The sequence below is a fragment of the Ciconia boyciana genome, chromosome 21, assembly GCF_034638445.1.
Source record: "Ciconia boyciana chromosome 21, ASM3463844v1, whole genome shotgun sequence".
Classification (NCBI taxonomy): Eukaryota; Metazoa; Chordata; class Aves; order Ciconiiformes; family Ciconiidae; genus Ciconia; species Ciconia boyciana.
This window is the reverse complement of record NC_132954.1, coordinates 3,196,464-3,219,189: the sequence shown is the minus strand read 5'-3', so window position 1 is coordinate 3,219,189 and position 22,726 is coordinate 3,196,464. Positions and strand designations below refer to the sequence as shown.

Sequence of the window (22,726 nt, the reverse complement as noted above, 5' to 3'; positions counted from 1 at the left end):
ATTTTTAATATACAGGCAAAATAACACCCCATCGCTATTTAAGGCAGGCAGAGCTCTGTCTTGGGTTTGTTTTACTGTCTCTGGTGTCTTGCTGTTTTCTTGTATGTGAAATTTGCTTCCGTGTATATAGCCTGGATTTTTTACTCTAGGAGTTTGTTGTGCTTGCAGAGGGAGGGATAGTGTACTTTTTAGATCCAATTAAGAGCAAAAAGAATTTAACTGGAGCAGCTCAACTTCTCTCACTTGTGCTGTGGGTAGCTCACTGCTGCATCTCCCAGACCCCCAGGACTTGCTCTTCTCGCGTCTGGGCTTGCCGGTGTCGATTCTTCCACAAGCAAAAGCACAGACCTCCTTCCCCCCCAGCCCACAAGGGCTAAGGGGCTGTGCAGCTTTTTAGCCATAGGGACTGAAAACAGGCAGTTTTGCCAGATTCGTGTCCCAGAGCTGGGAGCTGAGGAAGGTGAAGCTGCTGTGCATGAGTTTAGCTCCAGTGCAGAGCGAGCTGCTCGGTGGAAGTCTGGTTTGCTCTGATGGGGGAAAGCACCATTTTTGGGTTTCTTTGGGAATCTTTCTGGTTATGTTTCACTGAACTTCGAAATCTGAAGCTCCATCTCTCTCTTGCTGTAACTTCAAACAAGACCCGACACTGAGTTACTGATTCACAGGTAGAAATGGTCTTAATAGGAAACCAACAGATGAGCTTCACCCGCAGCTGTGCGGAGCCGGCGGAGATGCGCGTGTGTATTCCGGGACAGGGAAGGGTTGTATGTGGGATTTTCCACCTTGGTATTTAGGGAATAAATGTTTCTGGGGACGGGCATTTTCGCACACGGGAATAGGAGAGGGTGACAGCGGGAATAGGAGATGGTGACAGTGGATAGAGCAGCTGGTCAGCAGCGAAGGAGCTTGATGCTGCTCTGAAAGGGAGGATTGTTTCCCACTGATTCAGGACACAGTCCGGATAAAAGTGCCGTTAGTTGCTGTACCCGTCATTGTCTGCTGGATCAGGCAGGGTGCGTGCCGGGGACGCGTGACTGCACCCCGGGCTCAGCTGCCCGAAACGCAGCCGCTATCGCTGCAGTAACGAGCAGTCGTGGCACCAGCGTGGGCGTAGAGGTGCTCTGCTTAAAACGGTGGCCCTAAAAAGACAGCAAGTGGCATGCCTCCCTTTCCAATGGATTTTGTATCCCCAGTTTATAGGTTAGAGGGGCAAGCATATAAAAAGATAAGATTAAATGTAAGTATTGCTGTCTCCCTGCCATGAAGTTACGTGTCCTTCTGGTCAAGACAGATTAGCCTGGGGGATTCAATGAGTTAATTCCTTCACCTCGGGAGACCTGGACATCCAAATCCTGCTCAGGGCTGGTGAAAATGAAGAAGGTGGTTTAATGTAGCCTCTCCAGGAGGGCTGTTAGCACCGTGTCAACGCCTTCAGCGGGGCAGACCCTGACCTCTGCAAAGGGAAAGGCTCCGTCTTGATGTGCTGGGAGTTGCTCAGACCGTGCTGGCAAAAGCAGGAGTTGTTTTTTGAGGCTTAAGTTGCACCACCATCCCACAAACCCCCAAATTACAGAGGGGGGAAAGGATATATTTCTAAATTTGTAGCGGAGATAATTACTAGAAACTTGAGTCATACTTAAAAGAAACGAAGTTTATGTCACGCTCCTGTAAAATATTCCAGTCTTCCCCAGTGATTGGATGTTTTCACTCGTATTTCAGTGATTAGGTCATTAAAAACCATAGCTAATAATAGAAAGTCTTGGCTATCTTTGAATAGGGTAAGTATAGAGGCAGGGTGCCTAAAATGAATGCAAATATCCTATTTGCCTATTTTTAAAGGTGCTGGAGGAAAAAAAAACGTGTTGCACAGTTGCCCCTTGTAGCTGGATGTGCCTGCGACCGTACCTGCTGCTATGCACTTGCAGCCCTAATATGCTGCCTTTTTTTTTTTTTTTTTTCCTCCTGTTCCTCATGCCTCCCCTACAAGTACCTGGTAGGTGAAGGGTTGGCACCCACCTGGAAAGGCACCCACCGATACCATGGACTGGAGTAAAAGTTGTGAAAAATGCCCCGTTTCCCCAGTTTCCATGGCTGCGTTCACGTCAAATATTGTCTTTTTGCCGTATTTTTAGCAAATTGCAGTTTTCTGTGGTGTTTCTGGAACGTCTGTTAAACTGTGAATGTTTTTATCCTCTTACAGACGTGGCTGGATCCTGCCAAAGAAATAAAAAAACAGGTTCACGGTAAGTAGATCAAATTTGTCATGTGGGGGTGTGTGGTTTCTCCCTGCATCCCTAAATAAGCGTGGCTTTGGCGGGCGATCTGAGGGGCCCAAGGATGGGTGAGAGCTCGAGTGAGGATCAGCACAAGTTCAAGCAGCCTGTGCATCCCGTGTCTTCTTCTTAAGTACTTAGTGATAATCTAGATTTAGGAAAAAATGTCATTTCCTTGGGAAAACATAACTTGGGGTGTGTTTGCCTTATGCAAACCCACGCTATCCTTACTACCATGCGACGCTGAAGTGGGAGATCTGCTCCCTGTTGGAGGATGGGAAAATAGGTGTCAGTGGGAACCATGTAAATCTGAAAGGAGATTGGGAGAGCCTGAGCAAAAGTGCATGCTGTAGCAAGGTTTTATGGACTCTGAGGCTGTTTCGGGGTCCGAATAGGGGTACCGGGATGATAAATGGCTCAAGTAGTATCAGGGCAAATGCCAGATGCTCTCCAAAACTGTATTTTAAGGTCTGCTAGCGCTGAATTAGTTCAAGATGAGGGCAGTGTCAAATAAATTTGAGAGGCTTTTGTTTTCTCTCAGGAGCAAGTCTGACTGCTTCGAAAGCAAAATACTGTTTTTTCGAAAGCAAAATACTCTTTTACGTAGGCTTGTGGTGGGGGGCGCAGAACAAAGTGTGTCATTAAGTTCGGACTGGGGGGAAATGCCGCAGGGCTGTGGAGTAGGAACAGCTCCCGCTCTTATCAGCTCTCTTTGAATCGATAGCAGGATGTGTGCGAAGGGCAGGAGCTGCTCCTGCCGTGCAGGTAAAATTCAGCTCGTAAGTGTAATGAGCAACCTGCTATGGAATCTGGTCCCCTGAGATGGGTTAAATGGCAAATTATTTGAGTTTACTTGAATATATGTTGAGTGTACATATGAATATGTGTACACCAATATATGTTGTTGTACATAGGGAGTCAGTCTCTGCATCCTCCTTGCAATACGTAGGAAACCTCTGCTACCTAAAATGTCTTCTTGGAATAACTTGTTTTGAACTGGGTATAATGAAAACAACATGCCTTGTGTTTAATCCCAGTTATGGCGTTGCATAAGAAGTAAATCCATGAATGCTATGTCCCCCCTCCTCCCTGTTTGAGATTGCGATAAATCTCTGAGCAAGTTAAGCGCAGGGGTATCTTCTCTTTCTGAAATAAATATTATTTTGAACTGGTGTTAAAAGGCACAGCAGGGGGGAGTTGTAACTATGAAAATTACTTTGAGTGCTTAATGGGTCGTCAGGACTATTTTCTGTGGGTAAATGTGATTATTTTCAAGAAAAAGAGCGAGTAACCCCTTCAGCTGTGTCACCTAGACTGTCCATACCACGTATCAAGCCAATTCTAGGGGTGATGATGTGGATTCTCACTCCAGCTAATGCCGGTAACGGTGCTGTACAAGGTTTGCAACAAGGTGTATTAAAGCATTTAGGTCTGGACTTGGAAAGCTCTTCCCGTCTTGGTGCTTGCTGTTTCTTCCAGAGACTGATGCTCATATTGTGCTGAGTTTAAACTGTGGTCCGACCACCCGACCGCGGTGCATTAGGCTGCTGAGTGAATTAGCACATCTGCTCCTTACGAGAAATTGGAAGATTGGGTCGAGTGATAAAACAATACTAATTCATTAACTTGTAGCACACGCCTGACCTCTCTCCATGAATCTTTTTTTTTTTTCAGTCAGTGAAAAAATATGTGAGTAATTTAGCCTCTTAGCAATGAATTCAATTTTTTCCACACGTTGTGGTTTATTCACGTGTATTTTCCTGCCCTGCTTTGTTTTCTCCTGCTTGTATCTTAGGTCTTGTAAATGAAATTGTACCTTATACCATCTGCTAAGCAGCAGCTAGCCGTGCAAGCGAGCAGTATTAAAATCAGCATTATGATCCGCTGGCCTTATTTTGAAGATCAGACTTGGATATCCTCAGCTTTTTTGTAACGACTGACTATCATGAAGCTGTTGTGGTGTGTTTATTTTTCTCAACCTCTTCTTTGTAATTGCAGGAGGCCCCTGGGATTTTACCTTCAACGTCAAGTTTTATCCACCGGATCCCGCGCAGCTGACAGAGGACATAACCAGGTGAATTACCTGGGAATCTTGTTACCAGCCAGGGAGCTCGCTCAGCAAAGCAGTGAATATTGAATGGAAATTTTTAATATTTGGGCGTTATTCCATCCTTCAGCAAGGAGAGCAGATGTCTGAACGGTTTGGAGGGTTTTTTTGTTTGTTTTTAGTGGAGGTGTGAGATGCTCCCTCTCTTCACCGAAGTCCGCATGTGTAAAGCAGCGTCATTTATAATCCTGGCATGTGTCTGTTTGTATAGAAAAGTACATTTTTATTTAAAACCAAGATTTTTCTGATCATAAGTGTCCTCTACTCCCTTTGCAGAGTGGAGGTGACCTTAAGTCCTCCTGTCCTCCACACTGTTTACTGTGGGACTGTTACTCCATAAGTAAAAATACAGGTAGAAATTAGAAACAAGCATCATGCTGCATTCATCAGTGGCATAAAAAAAGAGACTCTGTTTGCTCCTCCAGTTTCTAAAGTTTCTCTGTGTTCTCTGTAAATAGCATTTTGCTCCCCCGCAGGTATTACTTGTGTCTTCAGCTTAGACAAGACATCATTACGGGGCGGCTGCCCTGCTCCTTTGCGACTTTGGCTCTGCTGGGTTCGTACACGGTCCAGTCCGAGTTGGGAGACTATGATCCTGATTTACACGGCCCAGATTACATCAGTGAATTTAAATTGGCCCCGAACCAGACAAAAGAGCTGGAAGAGAAGGTTGCGGAGCTTCATAAAACATACAGGTAAGGTGCAGTGGCTGGAGCAGCCTGAAATAAGGGAAATAATGGGGCTTTCTGGTCTCATCCCCGCCTCTGTTGTATGCTTCTGGCTTCCTGCTGCACCAATTTTTATGTTGGCAACAGAAGCTTTAACATTTAGATGTGAATTTTCAGCTACTGGGAAAATCAACTATTTTAAAGAGATCTAATATTTTAAAGTTATAACAAAATCTGTCTAGAAGCTGGAATTCTTTTTTCCTGTGTGAAGAAGAAACTATGTTTCTAGAAAGCAGATGCAAAGTCTGGCAATTGTTTATTAACAAGTGCTCTTTTTCAACAGCATAGCCATGAAAGTGGGTTTTATTTCATGTGAAAATGCAATACAAAGTTTGCTTGTTTTAACCTTGCTCTTTGTCTTTTTTTTTTAATATTTGCTTTGGGAGGGATTGATGTAATTTTTGGATTGCAATCTGGTTGGAGCAGATCCGGTCTCTGTGTATACGCTGTAGCCTGGAGCGTGTTCGGGGTTTTCCGCTGCCGCGTTTAGTGAGTAACACTTTGTAACGTGGAAGTATTCCAGATCATGCAGGCGGTGTAAACCTGCAGTTAGGCTGTCCGCCTCGTGTTTCCCAGCGCGGCCATGACCTGGGCAGATGTGTCTGGTTCAGGTAGGGTTGAAGGACTCCTGGGAAGTCCCTCTGGTACCAGATTGAAGGGTTACAGCAACCGAGCCTCTTCCTCATCTTTGGAGCTTATTTTCATAGATGCTCTCGAGCACGTGGATTGCAGAAGCTGTGCGGAGCTGTGCGAGAGCGGCCAGCCGGCAGCTTCTGCACCCTCCCAGAGACACATTTGGGTTTTAAGGGGGGGGGAATAAAGCCCATAAAACCGCTCTGCGATACCGAGGCCTCCATCCAGCAGCCCCTTGACCTGTGGAAAGCTGCTGGCTGATGCACTAATGATGAGAACAGAGCGAAGACGAGACCTTCTCGCAGGCAGATGGGAACTAATAACGTGAGTGCAGTAGGGAAGGGTGGCCGTGTGCCCCCGGCTGTGACCAAAGCTACAATTAACACCTCGCTCAACCCCTCAGATCAATACTTTAAATTGATTCCCCTCCATTTGCACTGAGAGGAGAGGAAATGAGGGAAAATAAGTACGGGGCTACTGACAAGCTTCATGACTTGAAGTCAAAGGCCGCTCGCAGTGCTAGAAGTGGCAGATCACATTGCTGAATTATTCATGGCTTCATTAGAAGGATACTTCAAGGTATAGGACGTAGTTATATTTAATCTGCTTGTGCGTGCAGCAGGGAGGAAGCAATATGCACCCATTTAATTTCTGGTCCATGTTCTGTGAACATTAAACTGTCAGAGGGTTTCCAGTGGGAAAACTCTGCCAAACCGTGCTCCCTCTCTGGCTACTTTATTTGCAAAGCGCAAGGCACGTGTCGGAGATGGCGACTGCTCCTGGGTCTTTCCTAGAGGACTGTCCTTACAGTCGTCTTTGTCTGCCCTGTCTCCCACCACTAAAACCTCTATTTACATCGCACACGAGAAGTATGCGAGCGCTCGGTGAGAGAGACTTCAAAGCAGGGAACAAAACGAAATGCGTACAGCCAAACACTCTCCCAGCAGAGCTGCTGGATGTACCTCGTACACCAGAAACTTATTAACAAGGGCACTTCAATAACGTTGATAATAGCCTCCATTATCAGGATGTTTCTGTTAAGCGAAGTTGTGTTGCCCCTCCTGCAGACAGGGTACCATCTGTTCCCAGAAAACGTCTCATTCATCTCGTCTGCCCCGGTTGGAATTGCTGCCGAGCGGTCTCAGCTGGCCTCGCGTTTGGTTTGGAGAACAATAGCTGGGTTTGGGGGGGTCCGGAGGCGGGAGGTCCGGGAGGACAGTACCTGTCACCCTCTGCCTTCAGCTGAATTGGCGTTTCTTCCACTGAATCAAGGTTTGGACCCCGTACCGCACTTCCTTGCTGGATAACTTGCTTTCTTGTCTGGGGTCCGTACTGCTCCACAGAAATAAGGTGCATCTGTTTCATGAGGATGTGTCAAAGCACAAATTTGTGTATTCAGAGCAATTTAATAATTCTTCATCTGGGCACAAATTTGCGCTGAAAGCAAAAGAAAATCTAACTAGTAACTGGTTTTGTGAAGTCTGATCTGTCCCCTCCTAAAAAGCAACAGTTATGGGAATACCAAGCCCTTTCTCTCTTTCCTCAGATCCATGACTCCAGCCCAAGCAGACCTGGAATTTCTTGAGAATGCAAAAAAGCTGTCTATGTATGGAGTCGACCTTCACCAAGCCAAGGTGAGAATCAGTGTGTGTGCACCTGCCTGTGGATTTTGTAATTTGATTATCCTTCCCTTGCAGGAGCAAGTTTACCTATTTCAGGAGGCTCCTTTTGAAAGATAGAGGAAATAAGCTGGCTACTGGCACAGACAGACAGACGCACAACAGAAATGCCTCAAGCACTGTTGCAAGTGTTGTAAGAGAAGTGATTCTTCCCAATCGCTTATTATTTATATATTACAGGAAGCTTTACAAAGCTACTGATGTAGACAGGTCCTTGCTCTGAGGAACTTAGAATAAGGCTCTGACCCTGCAAGGTGAGCTGCTCTGCTCAGAGAAATGCAGGATGGATTCTAGACCAGCCCTTTGAGCAAAGAGCAGGGCAGGAGAGATCTGCAGAAGGGAGGAGGTTGTAAGGAGAAACGTGAAGGAAAAGCAAGCCTGGCCCTGGCTGCGCAGGGAGCTGGAAGCTGAGGTCTGGGTGGTGGGGAGGTGAATGCAGGAGAGCCTCGGGGGAAGGCCAGAGGGGTAGTTTGGAGGACAGACATTGACCTGAAATTTGTAACTCTGACACTGCTTAAATCCTCATCTGCTTTCCCAGGACTTGGAAGGAGTGGATATCACTCTAGGAGTCTGTTCCAGTGGCCTTCTTGTTTACAAAGATAAACTGAGAATCAACCGCTTCCCTTGGCCCAAAGTCCTGAAGATTTCCTACAAACGCAGCAGCTTCTTTATTAAGATTCGGCCAGGGGAGGTACGTTCTGACTTTGTTGTGCTCGTGTCTTCTTTAATTGCCTTCTGCTTATCACCAACGTGTATGCTTCACTAAAACAAAGTGGGAGGAGGGAGGAAGCTTTTCTCGGCATGAGCGTTTTACACTCTCTTGGGTTTCTGATCTTGGCTTGGTATTAAGTTCGGCTCTTATTAAGTTCGGCTCTTCAGGTAGAGCCCGCTGACTTGCTGAAGCCGTCAAACAGCGGGTGACGGTTTCAACAACGTGTCATCCAGCACCACCTCCTGGCCCTGCGTGGTATTCCCAGCATCCAGAGGAAAGCGGTGGGAAGTTCACAGTTGAGACTGGGAGAGGACTAACTCCTTTTTTGGAAACAGGGGAAGACAAAGGCTCTTTGTCTCACTTAAAAAATAAATAAAAATACAGAAGCGTACCTTTTCACTCAGATTGCTGCAGGCAGGGCTTGGCTGCCCTGACACTGCCTCTCGTGAGCAGGGAGGTGCCCGGGGCAGCCTGGCTGCTGGAAACACGGTGGGGAGAGAGGCTGTCATGGGGGTCTGCCTCTTCACTCCTCTCTTCCTTCCTCCTGCTTCGGCTGCCATGACCCAGCCTTGCAGGAGGTCAGCGTTCGACCCCGTCCTGCAGCTGGGCAGCGTGATGGGGCGGTGAATCAGTCTGAATGGCTGCCAAACCCACGGCACGCTCCTCCGCAAATCCCCGTGCATCCTGAGAGATGCCCTGTGGGCAAGCCCTGTCTTTTCTCAGACCCGAGCTCCTCCTGCGCATCATGGAGTGAGTTCAGCTGCTCTTGGGCTAGACCAGCAGTTTGTGCCGCAGCAGAACAGGTCAATGGGCTGGGAACTGGACTCTTGCCACATTTATTTCTTGCTATACCTAAATAACTTGTATTTTCCGCAGCAAGAACAGTATGAAAGTACAATTGGGTTCAAGCTACCAAGTTACCGGGCAGCGAAGAAGCTGTGGAAAGTATGTGTTGAACATCACACGTTTTTCAGGTGGGTTTTCTAAACGGTAAGCTCGCCTTGAATAACTAATGCTTCAGATCAGCTGCTGACAATGAGCACTCCTTCAGTGTTCCTTGGTGTTTCACAAAAATTGGAGTGAAGTGGTTGCAGGGACATTAAGTGTTTATATTGCAAGAAATTTGTAGGCAACTTCTGCTTCGTAAGATACATAAGCCAGAGGTCTTCTAGCTTATGTAGATGTGGGGCTTGTTGTTAGTGTATGTTGCTTTGTTAATCAAGTGTCTGCAGAGGCTTCTTTAATTTGTATTTTAATTTCTCTTTACCTGCCGCTTCCTAGATCTGGAGGTATGATTTTTAAATCATGCGTGTGGTTTTCAGGCTGACTTCCACCGAGGCTATCCCGAAGAGCAGGTTCCTGGCGCTGGGCTCCAAGTTCCGCTACAGCGGCCGGACGCAGGCACAGACGAGGCAGGCGAGTGCCTTGATCGACCGACCCGCTCCACAGTTCGAGCGGACGGCAAGTAAGCGAGCCTCCAGGAGCCTCGATGGAGGTGAGCATCTCGTCCCTCTTCCCTCTTTGTGGCTGGATTCTGCAGGATGCTGAAAAACTCGTTAAATACTACCTATATTCCCTGCTTTTTAAAAAAAAAAAGCATAACTTCTCACTTTAATACAAGACCTGGATATAAAATGCAAACCGATAGTAGTACTAGCAAGAACTGACTGGCAAAAAGGATGTAGGTGGGTGCTGAAGGCTTACGGCAAAGTTCTGGTTGTAAAGGTATTTCCTCATTCAATCTCAACACATTTTTCTTTTAGCAAATCAGGAATTAAGCTATTCAAGGATTTGTTTTGTTTAATGTAGCTTCTTTAAATTACATAGTTTTCCTTGAGAAGGAGATTTTTTGCCACAACTGTTTGAAACCTCTTCAGCGTCTGTTAAATGTTGAAGTTTGTGGCATATTGATCAGGTGGGCTTGTCCCTGACATTTTTAAAAGAGCCGGATAGTAGCAGGCTAGAGGAGGTGAAGCATGGAAGGGGGAGTGCCTAAGTTTGCTCCCCTTGATCTGGATCATGAGGTGCTTGTAAAATTAGGATCCAGGGCCGAGGGGAGCATCCCTTTGCACCAAGAGGATCCAGGGAAAGGGGAGCATCCCTTTGCACCAAGGGCACCTGATGGAGCAAGAACAGCGTTGCTTTGAGCCCCGAGGTCGTGCTGCAACCCAGGAGGGAGCAGGGCTGCCCTAGTGCCCCGTGGCCAGCAGCAGCCAGGCTGCCCCTGCTCCTGGCATGGGTTTACAGGGCTCAGCAACACCCCGAGCCCGGGCTTCATGCCTCAGAGCCGGGAGGGAAAGGGCTGCTTGGTTTGAGCTCTGTCCCACAGCAAAGCAAAATGCCTGCTTGCCTGCTGGCCAGGCATGCAAAGTTACCCAGGCACGATGCACGGAGGCGAGGGGACCAGTGCTGTTGGTTGCCCCTTGGCCATGCCCTGTAGACTGTTATGACCCCAGATGAGTAGAGCAATCCCTGCTGCAATCCCGCACCCAAATGTCAGAGCTTGGAAAAGAGCAGCCTGTGAATGTAACGCTTCTGTCCCCGTTGAAGTCTTCAGCCTTTTTCCATCTGCTGTGTGGGCAGTCGTTAACATGTGGCCCGTTTCTTCAGCTAAACGTGCGACTCAAAAAGTTGAGTTCAGAGCCGTAGAGGAAGAGAAGCAGGAGGAGGTGGTGGTGGTTGAGGTTCCCGAACCAAAACCCGTGGATCAGATCCGAGAGAAGCCAGGTATAGCTGTGGTGGTGGCTACAACTCTTCTGCAGCGCCTTTCCTATCCTTTACATGCTTGTTCCTGACAACTCAAAGTTTCACCAAATCTGGCGGCTTTCTTTTTCGTTTCTTTGCAAGAAGAGTTTCACAGTCAGAGGACAGACAGCCCAGCAGAGCCCCGGCTCTGGGAGACTCCTTAAATTTCCACCTTGCACCCTTGTTAGACTGTAATTCTTGCGGGGAGGTGGGGAAAAAGTGTAGGATGTGCTGGCACTTGAGAACTGTCTCCTGATTAAATTTGGGTGTTTTTCTAAATGTGGATTAGAAAACTTTTAAAGTTTGATCTTGAAACTTCTTGTAAAGCTTCTGAAATTCTTCATCCTGGGACCTGCTTGCCATTTTTTAAGCCTATTCTGGGTTTTTTTGGTGGTTTGAGAAATGCCGCCCATTTTGCTACATGGAGCTTATATTTCTCTTAAGATAAGTACTGTTAATAAATATTAGCGCCCTTAAGAGGTGTGTAGGTACCACAGCATATTTGAATACTAATGAGCATATCACAGCAGAGGTGGTGTCCCATATTTGCAGTCTTCATCACTTAAATAGCGAATGCCTGTGGTGCATTAGGGCTGGAGATATTTCGTATGCAAGCACATTGGGTACTGCTCCACTTCCCTTCTTCCACCCTGATTTTTTTTACAATGCGCTTTTGACATGACTGTTTGTCTGGTATGAAATCTAGACCAAGCTTTCATAAAGTAATGTGGCAGACTGTCTCCCCACCACTGTCTTGCCTTGAATTCTCGCTAGTCAGCATCGCCTGGCAGGGAGAGCCTGATGCTGTGAAAACAGAAGGTGGAGAATTAACATTTAAGACACCAGGATAGATGGCTGTATGTTCTTAGTTTTTAGATTTGATCACTCAAGTACATTTAATTAAAGCTGCTAGTTTTTATCTAGGTGTTTATCTAGAGGAGCCTGGGTGTGCTTTTCCTGGATTTTACCAGCCAGCACCTGCATCTCCCCAGACTTTGCAGGCAGAGCCTGTCCTGGTACTGCACTCGAGAGCCGCTCGCGTGTCCCCGCGTATCCCTGCCTGGGCAAGATGCCTGCAAAGCTTATTTGTGTTGTTTTTTCCCCTCTCATCCAATACACAGTTGGGCCTGGCAGCACTAGAAAGACTGGTACGCAGTTGCGTGGTGAAAAATTACTATTAAGCTGCCTGGTTTAAAAACCTCCTTGCTGTTCTCAGCCACTGCCTTGGAGAGGGATCTCCTCTCACTCTTTCCTCTGCTGCGGCGACCATCCTGTGTCCGTGTGGTTCTCCAGCCGCTCTATTAACGCATGCAAACCTCTTTCTAGCCAAACACGCTCTTGAAACTTTTGAAATGAAACCCATTGCAGAGGAGGAAGAGGAGGAGGAGAAGGTAGAGGTGGTTAAGGTTCCCGTTGCCAAGCCAAAGTTACCGGAGCCGTTGCAGACGCGGTCAGGTACAGCTGCAGCGGCGTTTGGCATCGGTGCGGCTCCCACGGCCGCCTGTGCTGTGACCTGCTGGGTTGCAGTGATGCAGTGCTGTAGGACAGAGGTGTTGCATCGTTTGCGGTGGTGTTCATTGCCATTAAAATCGCACTTGGCTTTGCAAGCGTGCTGTAATACGCGAGCGCGGCTTTATTGGGGTGAGATGAGGAGGTGCCGTGCCGTGGCTTGGCTGTGTGCCTGCGTGTTGAGGTGAGTGTGCAGTGGCCTTTTAACGCTCCTCTGTTACTGTCCCTTCCTGTAAGGTTCGTTCTCCTGAGCTGTGGGAACGCGCAGTGCCTGAAAATCAGGTTGTGTGCTCCAGGACTGCTGGAGGTCACCTACACTCTGCTGTTTTTCTTCGCTAGGGAGCCAGCTTCTTCCCTAGTTGGGTTTTTTTTTTCAGAGCAGCTTCACTGCTGCAGACAGATACACCCTGATGATAATTAAAAGCAGAGTTGGTTAGTCATTGCAGGAAGAGGAGATTGAAGCTGTGGAGGGAGGTAACTGGGAACTTCACCCGTTTTCTTGAATATTCTGAAAAACACTAAACCAGCCCCTGCGCTTAGACTCGAGGGTATTCCATGGGGTGGGCTGCAGCAGAGCAGACAGCGGCCAGCGTCAGACCCGAGCACATCCAGGGGTCTCCTGCTGCAGCCGCCCCTTCTTTTCATTCACCTCCTGCACTTTTTTCTCCTCTTGACACTTTTGTTCCCAGTAGGGACTGTTTTCTTGGCTGGGGTGATGGTGATTGGTATTTTAAACCTCATATTTTGGAGCAGCGCTTTTTACTGCGTTTAAATCATCATGTGTCAAAATAGCTAAAGGTGGTAAATCAAGAAAATACAAAAATAAAATAATGCAGTTCTGGACAGCACAGAACTCATTGCTGAATATCAAAGGAAAAGCCTAGGGTCTTTTATGAATTTCCCCCCCCGTCTTGATGCCCTGAAGCGCTGTGAGAGAAGCAGGAGTCCCTAAAGAGAGGTGGCCCTGCGGATTTACTGATGGCAGTATTTCCTTTGCGACTTGATCTTTGAGGTGGCATTTTAACACCTGCATAACTTTTTTTTAGCCAAACGTGCTCTTGGCAATGTTGAGATAAGCCCAATTGAAGAAGAAAAGATGGTGGTGATGAGCGAGCTAGAGCCGGTCCCGCAGGAGCCAGGTACCACCATGAGGGCTTGGCACGCCTGGCATCCTCCTAATCCCGACTGTCCCTGCCATCTCACCGTCCCTCTGTACAACCTCCCCGGCGGCTGTCACCGCTTCTGTGGCATAAACGACACTGGGACACGGCACTGGTTGTCCTTCCGAAAGGATAACACAATGTCTGGCTCACAGAAATGAACTGCTGTGCTGAAGCGGGGGGAAGATAACGAAGATGACGGTGGTGGTTTGGGGTCTTAGTGTGGATTTTCAGCAAGACGTGGTGTCTAGGAGTTTGTCTTAAAAGTGTAATTTCAGCCTCTGAAAAATCAGGTTCTTTTTGCCCCTCCATCTTGTATGTTTTTGGCCACATGGACACTTTATTCTGTACACGTTTTATACACACAGATGAGATGCAGTTATCTTTTCAGTGGAACAGGAATTCTTACTGAGAAATTACTTAAAATTACTATTTCTTTTTTAACATCAAATTTTCTAGTGTCTTTGACTAGCTGGATGGACACTAGTAACCTAGTGTTGGCTGGGGGGGTTACACAGTGTCACCCTTACTGCATAAACTGACTTTAGGAATATGAGACCACGTCAAAGAAATTATTTCAGGTGACTAGGTATATTTTTAGTGGAACAGCCATAAAAACCAACACCAGGAGAACTAAATAGCTTACTGTGTCTATAGGTACACACAGTGAATTAATGGGGGCTTGCTTTGTCACACAGTATTGGCTTGAATATTTGGGGGGTGTCAGGCTTTTCAGGGATCGGGAACTGTCTGGGAAATCAGGAATCGAAGGAAAGAGTAGGCACTTGATTTTGTGTGTACCTAGTGCTTGTATTTAAGACTGTCATCCTTCCCTGGAAGGATGATTTGTTGGCAGCATGCTATTCATTCCTGCACTGTCACTGATCTGGAGATGCTGGGTATCTTCTGGCAGTGGTGCCTTGGGCTGCCGCAGGAGATACCCGTCTCGGACACGCAGCCTCAGCCTGCTCTGAAACCCACTGGAAGTGGCTGTAAAGTTTTATAGAGCAATGCCTGTTGATTGGGGTTTTTTTTGCCTGAATTGCTGAAAAGATTGGGGAGATGAGGGAAAACCTGTGTTGCCCTTCCAGAAACCATCTGCTTCTGGTTGAGGACATGCCAGTGAGGCAAGAACTCACCGCAGCTCTAAGTGTTTCTATTTTAATGGCTGCATTGGGATGGACTTCTGTGCTTGTTGTATGTGAAGGACCCAGAAATCGATGGCACAGTGTCAAAAATAGATTTGCCTTTCTGGTGTGGCTTCTCTGCAGAGTGCAAGCTTGCTTTTTGTAAACCATCTGTTGTGGGGTTTTATTTTATTTTATTTAAACCATAAGGAAAATAATCACAACTTTCCCGTACTAAATGCACAAGCTGCTTTGCTCAACACTTTTATTTCTTTTCCCTTTTTTTCCTTCCTCCTTCCTTTCTTTTTAAACGACAGCACTGTAATTTGGAAAGACTTTGCCTGGCGCTTCAGAGACGTTGCCTGCTCTGAACCTTGTCGCTGTCTGTCTCTCCCCCATCCTCAGCAGTGGCCGTGATTACCCCCGAGAGGAGTCCCCGTCCCACCTCTGCCCCGGCCATCGCTCAGACCCACGCTGCAGAACCGGTCCCAGCTAAGCCCAACGCGAAGGACGTGGTCGCTGCCTCTAAAGTAGAAAAGGAAGCAGCGAAACCCGATGTGAGGCGTGAAGAAATCCCACCGGAGAAAGCCAAGCCGGAGCCAGCCGATGCATCAAAGGTATGTCAGACCAGAGTCTCTTTGGAAGAGGCTGTGCTCATGCCGGGCTGGGGCATCGGCTCTGGAAGCCGCCCCAGAGCAGCAGCTCTGTGCATCTTCCTCTCCCGGGCAGCGAGGGGTTTATTCCTGGCCCAGGCATCGGGTGGGAGGGAGGTACGGGGCTCTGGGTCCCAGGGAGATCCCAGCCCTGCCCCTGCGGGTGCAAGGAAGGAGGAGGTCCAGGGCAACTGGGTTTTGGTGGTTGCCATCAAACTAAATGCAACTTACTGATATCTGGATGAAAAAGCTGACAAGAATTGCACAGAAGTTCACGGTAATTGAATTTAGAGCTCACCCATTGCTAAGCTGTCTCTGCTGATTCCTGGTACAACAGCAGGAGCAATTCCAGTGAAATCACTGATATGGATCTGGTCCGCAGCCCAGCGTCTGAATGCAAATGTTTTTTACATTGATAGGCTTTCTCTGGGAGAGCTTGTTAATATGTTTCTGCAAACAGGACTAAAACTTCAGTTGTGAATGGCACTGTTGAGACCTTGGGGGGATTTATTGTTTATATAAATTTTTTTAAACATTATTTGAGCTTTTTACAAATGTCTGAGACCTCTGCTGATGTTGATCTGTGTGTATTGTTCTCCTAAGCGAAAATAATGTGAAAAATTATTGTTCATATTACAGTGTCCTTAATATTCTGCAAATCTTATTGACCGAAACCTTCCAGTGTTGCAGCAGAGGTGTATGCCTCGAGATACAATTTTCACATTGCTCTGAATATTTAGCTGTTCTCAGCATTACCGGAGCCACATTTTTGCTATAACATATCACGCAGTGGGTCTTATATGGCATACTCCAGGGGAGATCACTGTTAATTAAGGTTGGGAGATGGAGGTGAAGAAAGGACGATTGCTGTGTGACCTGTAATTTTTAAATGAAAATGTTGAAGAGATCTTCAGGATGGCACTTTGGAGTGTGCATCGTGGCACAGAGCTCCTGTAGTGCTGTTCCCCCATGGCTGCTCACCCTCCCTAGCACTGAACTGAGAACAAGTAAATTTTATTCATCCCATCCCACTTATTACAGGATTTTTTCCTAAATGCTTAAACATTGGATTTTTGTTTTTCTTTAAATGTAGATGTGGGAGGAAATTGTGGATTTGAACATGCCAAATTTACCCTGTTTCTCGCATGTAGCTGCATCACTTCTTTTAACACCCAGCGATGCTTTCGCCTTCAGAGTATTTGGCAATCCAGTTTCCCTAAAATACTTTCCTTGAAGTGTTAGGACAATCTTGGCTCTCTACTTATGGACAGTAAAGAACTTAATTTGTGATGTTAGGCATGATTTTGTAGATAGGTCTCTTCTTACTGACTCTGTGAACCTAATACCTGTGCTTAACAAATAATGCTCTGTTTTTGAGAAGGTCTATGTTAATTTGGGCGTGTTGCTTCTGGTGCGGATTTCACTGGGAGATCCAGCTGTAAATGAAATTCGAAAACATTGCCTGGCAAAGCTAATGCAAGTGGGAAGCCCGTCTGCAGAAGCACTGGAGAGCACTGGTTTCAAATGCAAATAATTCTCAAGCTGAAGGAATTATCGTAAACCTGCTGTTAACTAACAGACTGTCGGAGAGCTGCGGTGTCATTAACTCTTTCCCGAGGACTGCATGTTGGTTTTTGCATGTTCACCCAGCATTTCAAAACCAACTTTATGCAGCTGTGTTTTGAAACTAAATGGTCTCTTGAAACAAGTCTACTAACAAGAAATGTTTTTACCAATTTATTTCTTAAATGTAGGTGAGGAAAACGCACACTGAGGTCACAGTACCCACTACGAATGGTGACCAGCCCCAGGTTTGTGCTAATAATTCAGTTAGGTTGCTCACATTTTTTTTTTAAGGTTATACAGTGAGGTTCAACGTAGTTAAATGAACCAACAACGTTTTTCTTTTTTTTTTATCACTGCCCAACAGCAGCAGCCTGCAGAAAAAGAGGAAGAACTGATAAGAATGAGGAAGGTTAGCCATTTTGCACTTTCACCAAACAAATTTGCCATGTCATTCATGCATCTGCAACCTGTTTAAAAAGACAGTGCTCCAATTTCTTCATGTGCTTTGGGTTGGGTTTTTGTTTTTTTTTTTTTAAACTGCAACTATCAGATATTTGATTTTAAGATTAATAGCTTTTTGTCCCATAGGCAGTCTGATGGCTAAAATTATGCATGTTGAATGTTCGAGAGGAACAGAGTTGGTTTGATTTATAAAATTCATCTTCTCTGTAACAAATTCAGTTAGAAACCAAAGAAAACTGTATAGTGTGCATTGCAGGAAATGCAAAAAAAAAAAAAAAAGGATAATGCTTTTTTTGTATTGGTTAAGTAATAGGGGACATATCCAAGCTGGGAAAGGTGGTTAATACATAGTTACTGTGCACACTGAGACCTTGTAAAGGTTACAGCAGGCAGTACAGCCTCGGGCATGCATCGCTGTCAGGAATATGAACTTCGTGCAAGGCTTCCACAGAAAACTGGTAAACTGTCTCTTTGTGGTGAGCGATACAAATCAAGGCGAAAGCCGATGAACCCCTGGGAGCTGTCTCTTTAAAGGACTCATTGCATTTCCCCATTCTCCATGAGCAAGAAGCCCCATTTCCTGGTGGTGGCCCCACGCCGGGTCCCTGCGGCTGGGTCCCCACCCCACACTGGCACAGCGCTGCGCTCCCAACCTTGAGTTAACTTTTTTAATTTGCCAATTTGTCAATCCCGCAAGAACAACATTTTAATTTTTTGTGCTTTTCTTTTTTTTTTGTTTGTTTCCCCCTTTTCTTTCATTTTCACAGAAAAGATCAAAGAGGCTAGATGGTGAAAACATTTATATCAGGCATAGCAATTTAATGTTGGAGGTTTGTATGAACTTGAAGCTTTTTTCAGTTGCGTTTGCCTAGACCTTCTGCATCTGCGCTGAACTTTTTTCTTCCTCTTCTGCCACTGCCTTTGTTTTTGCATGCTGTTGCATGAAAGACCTTTTTTTTTTCTTTTTTTTTAGAAAAATATGCTTTTGCATGGTGACAGTAAACATGAAAATGTGCAGGCATTCTTCCTTCTGCCTCTTCTGACTTTCATTCTCTCATACTTACCCAAAATATATGATTGGCAGAGCTGCGTGCTCAGGTCTGCTCTTGGACCCACTGGGTGCTCACACTGGCATGAATCGTGGCAGGGGGCTCAATTACAAGTTCCTCCTTGCTTGAAATAAGTTATTTTCCTGGAGGAAAAGACAGTCTGTGAAAATACAAAATTCAGGATAAGCTGCAGGTGAAATTGTCACCTCCATGGCGTTCAGGCCACCGCGATGTCCGCGTTGCTTCAGAGAGGAGCGAGTCCTCCTTTCGGACATTGCTGCCGGTGTTGCAGCGATGTTGCAGCGTTGCAATCCTCCTCGCAGTGCTCGCTTGCCTTGCAGCATCTTTAACGCTCCCCCGGGCCCCATCCTGCATCGGTGCCAGGTCCTCTTGGAGCTGATGCGGGGCTCGATGGCCATGGCTTGCGAGCGGGCAAGAAGCCGTTTCATCCCTCTGCGTACAGCCATTGCCTTCGGCTTTGGGAGCCCTTTACACTTGGTTTTGCCCAAGCACGGTCTCAGAACAGACCATGCCAATCATATATTTTATTTTTTTTAATACACTGTGTTACGGAAGATGTTTTGTGGCTTCAGATACTCTGTGTTATGTGTTTCTACTCAAAATTGCAGCACCAGCAGCTGATAGGGTTTCCCTGTTGGTATCTCTTGCAAGTGAAGTGTACTAACTGCCTTCTCCTAATCTCAGTTTTAAAAGTTTTGCAGCTTTTGGGTGGTTTGATTTTTTTTAAAATTTTTTTTTTTTTTTTTGGACTGCTACAACTTAAGCTTTCGGCCACGAGCGAGGGGTCTGCAGCACGACGGGCAGGGTTCAGCCGCCACCGGAGCACTGCGAAGACTGTGCCTGTTGCTTTCTTTCGCCCAACTTGAGCATCTCCATCTCCCCAACCCCAAACAGAGCTTTTTCATTGCTTCTAAACCCCTTTTTCCTGTTAGTGCAATACTTGGCTCTGGCACCCAGCCCCTTCTCCAGCCCGTTCCCTCTCCGCTGCCCTCCCCACCAGTTCTGTTGCAGGTGTCCAGCCCTCCCCTAGAAAAGGGCTGAGCCCAGCAGCTCACCCCCTTTATTCCTTTTTTTTTTTTTTAATCCATGCATTTGGCAGATCAGATGTGTTTCCAGCAGACCTCACACCCCCGAAGCTGCCGCTTGATTTTATTGAAAGCCTTTTATTGCTCCGTGCTCGATAACCTGCGCTCCGTGTTCTTACAAAAAGGGCAAAACAGGAGGAAAAGCATTAACGCTTAGCGAGCTTGTTCCTCCAGATGCTTTTAAGACCCGTTGTGGCTCCATGTAGCTCCTCATGGCTGTAGCTTCTCTGCAAACCCTCCCGGGACCAGCTCTTGCGCAGTGGTGGATAGCCAAGGTGGTCTTTCTCTCTTCTCTAAACCAGGAGCAGCTGTAGGACTCCTGGACCCGGGCAGGGCTTTACCCTGGAGTCCTCAGCAGACTTATTTGTGCCTTTTTTTTTTTCTAACTAGCAGGCACTTGCCTTGTGCTTTCATCCAGGATGGATGCCAAAACTATTTTTTTTCCCCCAGAACCATGCCAAAAAGAGCAAATGTTGTTAATGAGGCATTTGGAGCTATAGCCCTGCGGAGGGAGGGTGGTGTGTGCTGGGTAAGCTGCAGGGACACAGATATTTGGGGGGGATCCTCCTTTAGGGATGCATTTGCTCTCCCATCTTCTAAAATCCATGGGCTGAGTACCAACTAAAAGCACAAAAATAGTGAAATTTCCCAGTGATGCTTTTACTGACCTTAATTTCCCCCTTTCTGACGGTGAGGCTTGCTGCTTTTTGGCACTGTCCAGAAAAGTTGTTGTTTGGCTTAAGCCTATTTTATGCAAAAGCTTTGATTTCAACAAACTCTGTTTTGCTTTTAAACAAGTTGAAGAGAGCTGACTTGCCTTGAAGGCTGTGCATTTATGCTGTAAACTGGCATTGCAGAGTAGAAATCTGGCTTTTTCCAGATGAAGAATTTTAGCAGGATTTTCCTGATTGATCCAGCATAAAGTAAATTCTCCCGTCGATTTTAGAGGGCTGTCATCTCATCTTCATTTCAAAAGTCTAAAACCTCCAGTGGTAGCTCCTGGAGGGATGAGATGAGAGGGGGGAAGAAAGGTAATGGGGGTATTCTGGGACCAAAGGTAATTCCTGGTAGGATGAGAGAGAATAGGTATGAAGAGAATAAATAAAATTGGGAAAACATTTTCTTAAACACTACTTGCATTTATACCCGTGAATATTCAGGCTAGCAGAGGGAAAAGAAAGCAAACCCACCCAATTTAAAGGCATTAAATTAAGTAACCCAAACAAACATAGTCTTGCAACTTAAAAAAATCCCATATGGGGAAAACCCGTGAGATTACACCTAGGCTGGCATCTCTTTTGGGGTCGCTTGAGATGAACCGATGGCACGTCCCGCTCCTGGAGGAGACCCTACTCTGTGCCGATTGCAGTTTATCCCAATTAATACAAGAGGAAAGAGGAGAGAGGACGTTCCCTTTGTGTGTTTGCAGTGTGAGCACAATCGATGGAAGTCGGCAACAACTCTGCTGAGTGCAGCTTTGCTATGCGGCAGCCTAGGCAATGGCAGGTGTCACCTCCATGTCTCTTCATTTATCCTGTCCTTTTACTGATAGGATCTAGATAAGACCCAAGAAGAAATAAAGAAGCATCACGCCAACATCAGTGAGTTGAAGAAGAACTTTATGGAGTCTGTCCCGGAGCCTCGGCCGAGTGAATGGGACAAACGCTTGTCCGCTCACTCCCCTTTCCGAACCCTCAACGTCAACGGGCAGATTCCCACGGGAGCGGATGGAGTGAGTACCTCGGCGGCGCGTGGGTGTCAGTGCACTGCACTGGTCCGAGAGACAGCTTTGCAACCTAGGATTCAGCCTCAGCTCCCCTTAGTTTTTAGTTATATTGAGTTTTAATAGTTAATACTGACTTTTAATGTATATAATGGTCTCTGAGAGAATTGATGCTTTAGTTGTAGTATCATAAAAATGTGGGGGTTTTTTGGTAGAGAGGAATGCAGGAATTCTTCACCTGGTTTTGATGCCTCTTTTCCTAGCGCTGCGGTCATCCGTGATGCTAGGGTATACTTCTCATGGCTGTTTTGGGGACTGACTTATTCCTGGTGCTAGGGAATGCATCTCCCTGAAATGTGGGAAAAAAAAAACCCCAAAACCCAAACACCTGAATAAAAGGGATTTATTACTTCAGAGCTAATATTGCAGATAACCCAGTAGAGAAGCACTAGGATGGTATCAATTTTCAAAAGTCAGTTTATTCGCCAGTTAATCCAGTATGTCATTGGGTTTAGTCTTGCGTTAAGATCTGCAGGTGCTGATCTGCTGTGGAGACTTCAAGAAGACTCCTCAGGTGGCTACAGCAGGGCTGTTCATACGTGATGGAAATCTTTCTCCTTACAGGAACAGTGTCTGTATGTTAGTAGCCACATACATTCACAGTTTCCCTGCTAATTTCCTTAAAAAGGTAATTTTTCAAAGAAACCAAGTTGGAGCAGCAGAGATCTGTCTGCCAACTGGTTTCTTCTTGGATAACAGACAGCTTCTCTGTTTAATATTGGCGTTACCTGGCTCAGATTTGAAGCTTGTGAGTAAAACTGTAGTTAGAGCCTGTGGTAATAAGTCTCTTAAATAATAAATGCGATTTTTCATTACAACTGGAAAATTGCATCCTGGCTGCAGTGGCGGCAGTCGTAGAGTCTCTCCTGGTTTAAGCCTAGCTTCTCCCCTTCCTGCCCACAGTGCTCCAGATAAGCTTGCATTTCATCTTCAACCCACTGCAAGGGAGATACTTTTTAAACAGAAATAATCTTGCAGTGGAGGGAGGGTTATCAGAACAGGTACAAGGGGTTTTAACAGCCAGATTTACTACAGGTTCCTCAAAGCACAGAGAAAAGCCATGACAATTATAGGGCTTTTCCCCCCACCCCATTAGAAAAACAAAACCCCCAAATCAACTAATTGGGGTTGATCGTTATCCTTGGAATTACCCTGTTTAACACATGATGGACTTTCCTCTTTCGTTGCTGAGTCTCAATGTAAATCCTGCAGGGATTTGGGCAGCAGAGCAATGCAGAGCTCTGCCCACGGTGCCACGTGGTTTATGGGTGTGCGGGTGGGATAGAGCAGGGGCTCTCATGCTCCATAACTACAGTTCAAGAATGATATTCTTGGTTATTAGGAAGAATTTCTTGCATGGTGACTGCATGTGAGGTCTCGGGGGGGCTGCTGTTCTCGATAACTGGATGGTGTGGGCTTTCCCCATCTAAGGCT

The 22,726-nt window shown here is 46.3% G+C and overlaps 1 protein-coding gene across 14 annotated transcripts in view; it reads left to right on the top strand.

Moving 5' to 3' along the window:
• EPB41 (erythrocyte membrane protein band 4.1) overlaps positions 1–22,726 on the top strand; it is a 95,891-nt gene that overhangs the window by 51,190 nt on the left and 21,975 nt on the right. For 3 of the 14 annotated variants that reach the window (XM_072885387.1, XM_072885375.1, XM_072885388.1), the window contains 15 exons: positions 2,201–2,243; positions 4,272–4,347; positions 4,857–5,075; positions 7,288–7,375; positions 7,959–8,111; positions 9,009–9,106; positions 9,455–9,627; positions 10,743–10,859; positions 12,204–12,332; positions 13,433–13,525; positions 15,079–15,290; positions 17,081–17,137; positions 17,257–17,301; positions 18,122–18,184; positions 21,062–21,241. In XM_072885387.1, the coding sequence (XP_072741488.1) occupies positions 2,201–2,243; positions 4,272–4,347; positions 4,857–5,075; positions 7,288–7,375; positions 7,959–8,111; positions 9,009–9,106; positions 9,455–9,627; positions 10,743–10,859; positions 12,204–12,332; positions 13,433–13,525; positions 15,079–15,290; positions 17,081–17,137; positions 17,257–17,301; positions 18,122–18,184; positions 21,062–21,241 (1,746 nt within the window). The remainder of the gene's footprint in view (positions 1–2,200; positions 2,244–4,271; positions 4,348–4,856; positions 5,076–7,287; positions 7,376–7,958; positions 8,112–9,008; positions 9,107–9,454; positions 9,628–10,742; positions 10,860–12,203; positions 12,333–13,432; positions 13,526–15,078; positions 15,291–17,080; positions 17,138–17,256; positions 17,302–18,121; positions 18,185–21,061; positions 21,242–22,726) is intronic. The other 11 variants (XM_072885383.1, XM_072885389.1, XM_072885378.1 and 8 more) reach the window with 10 other exon arrangements.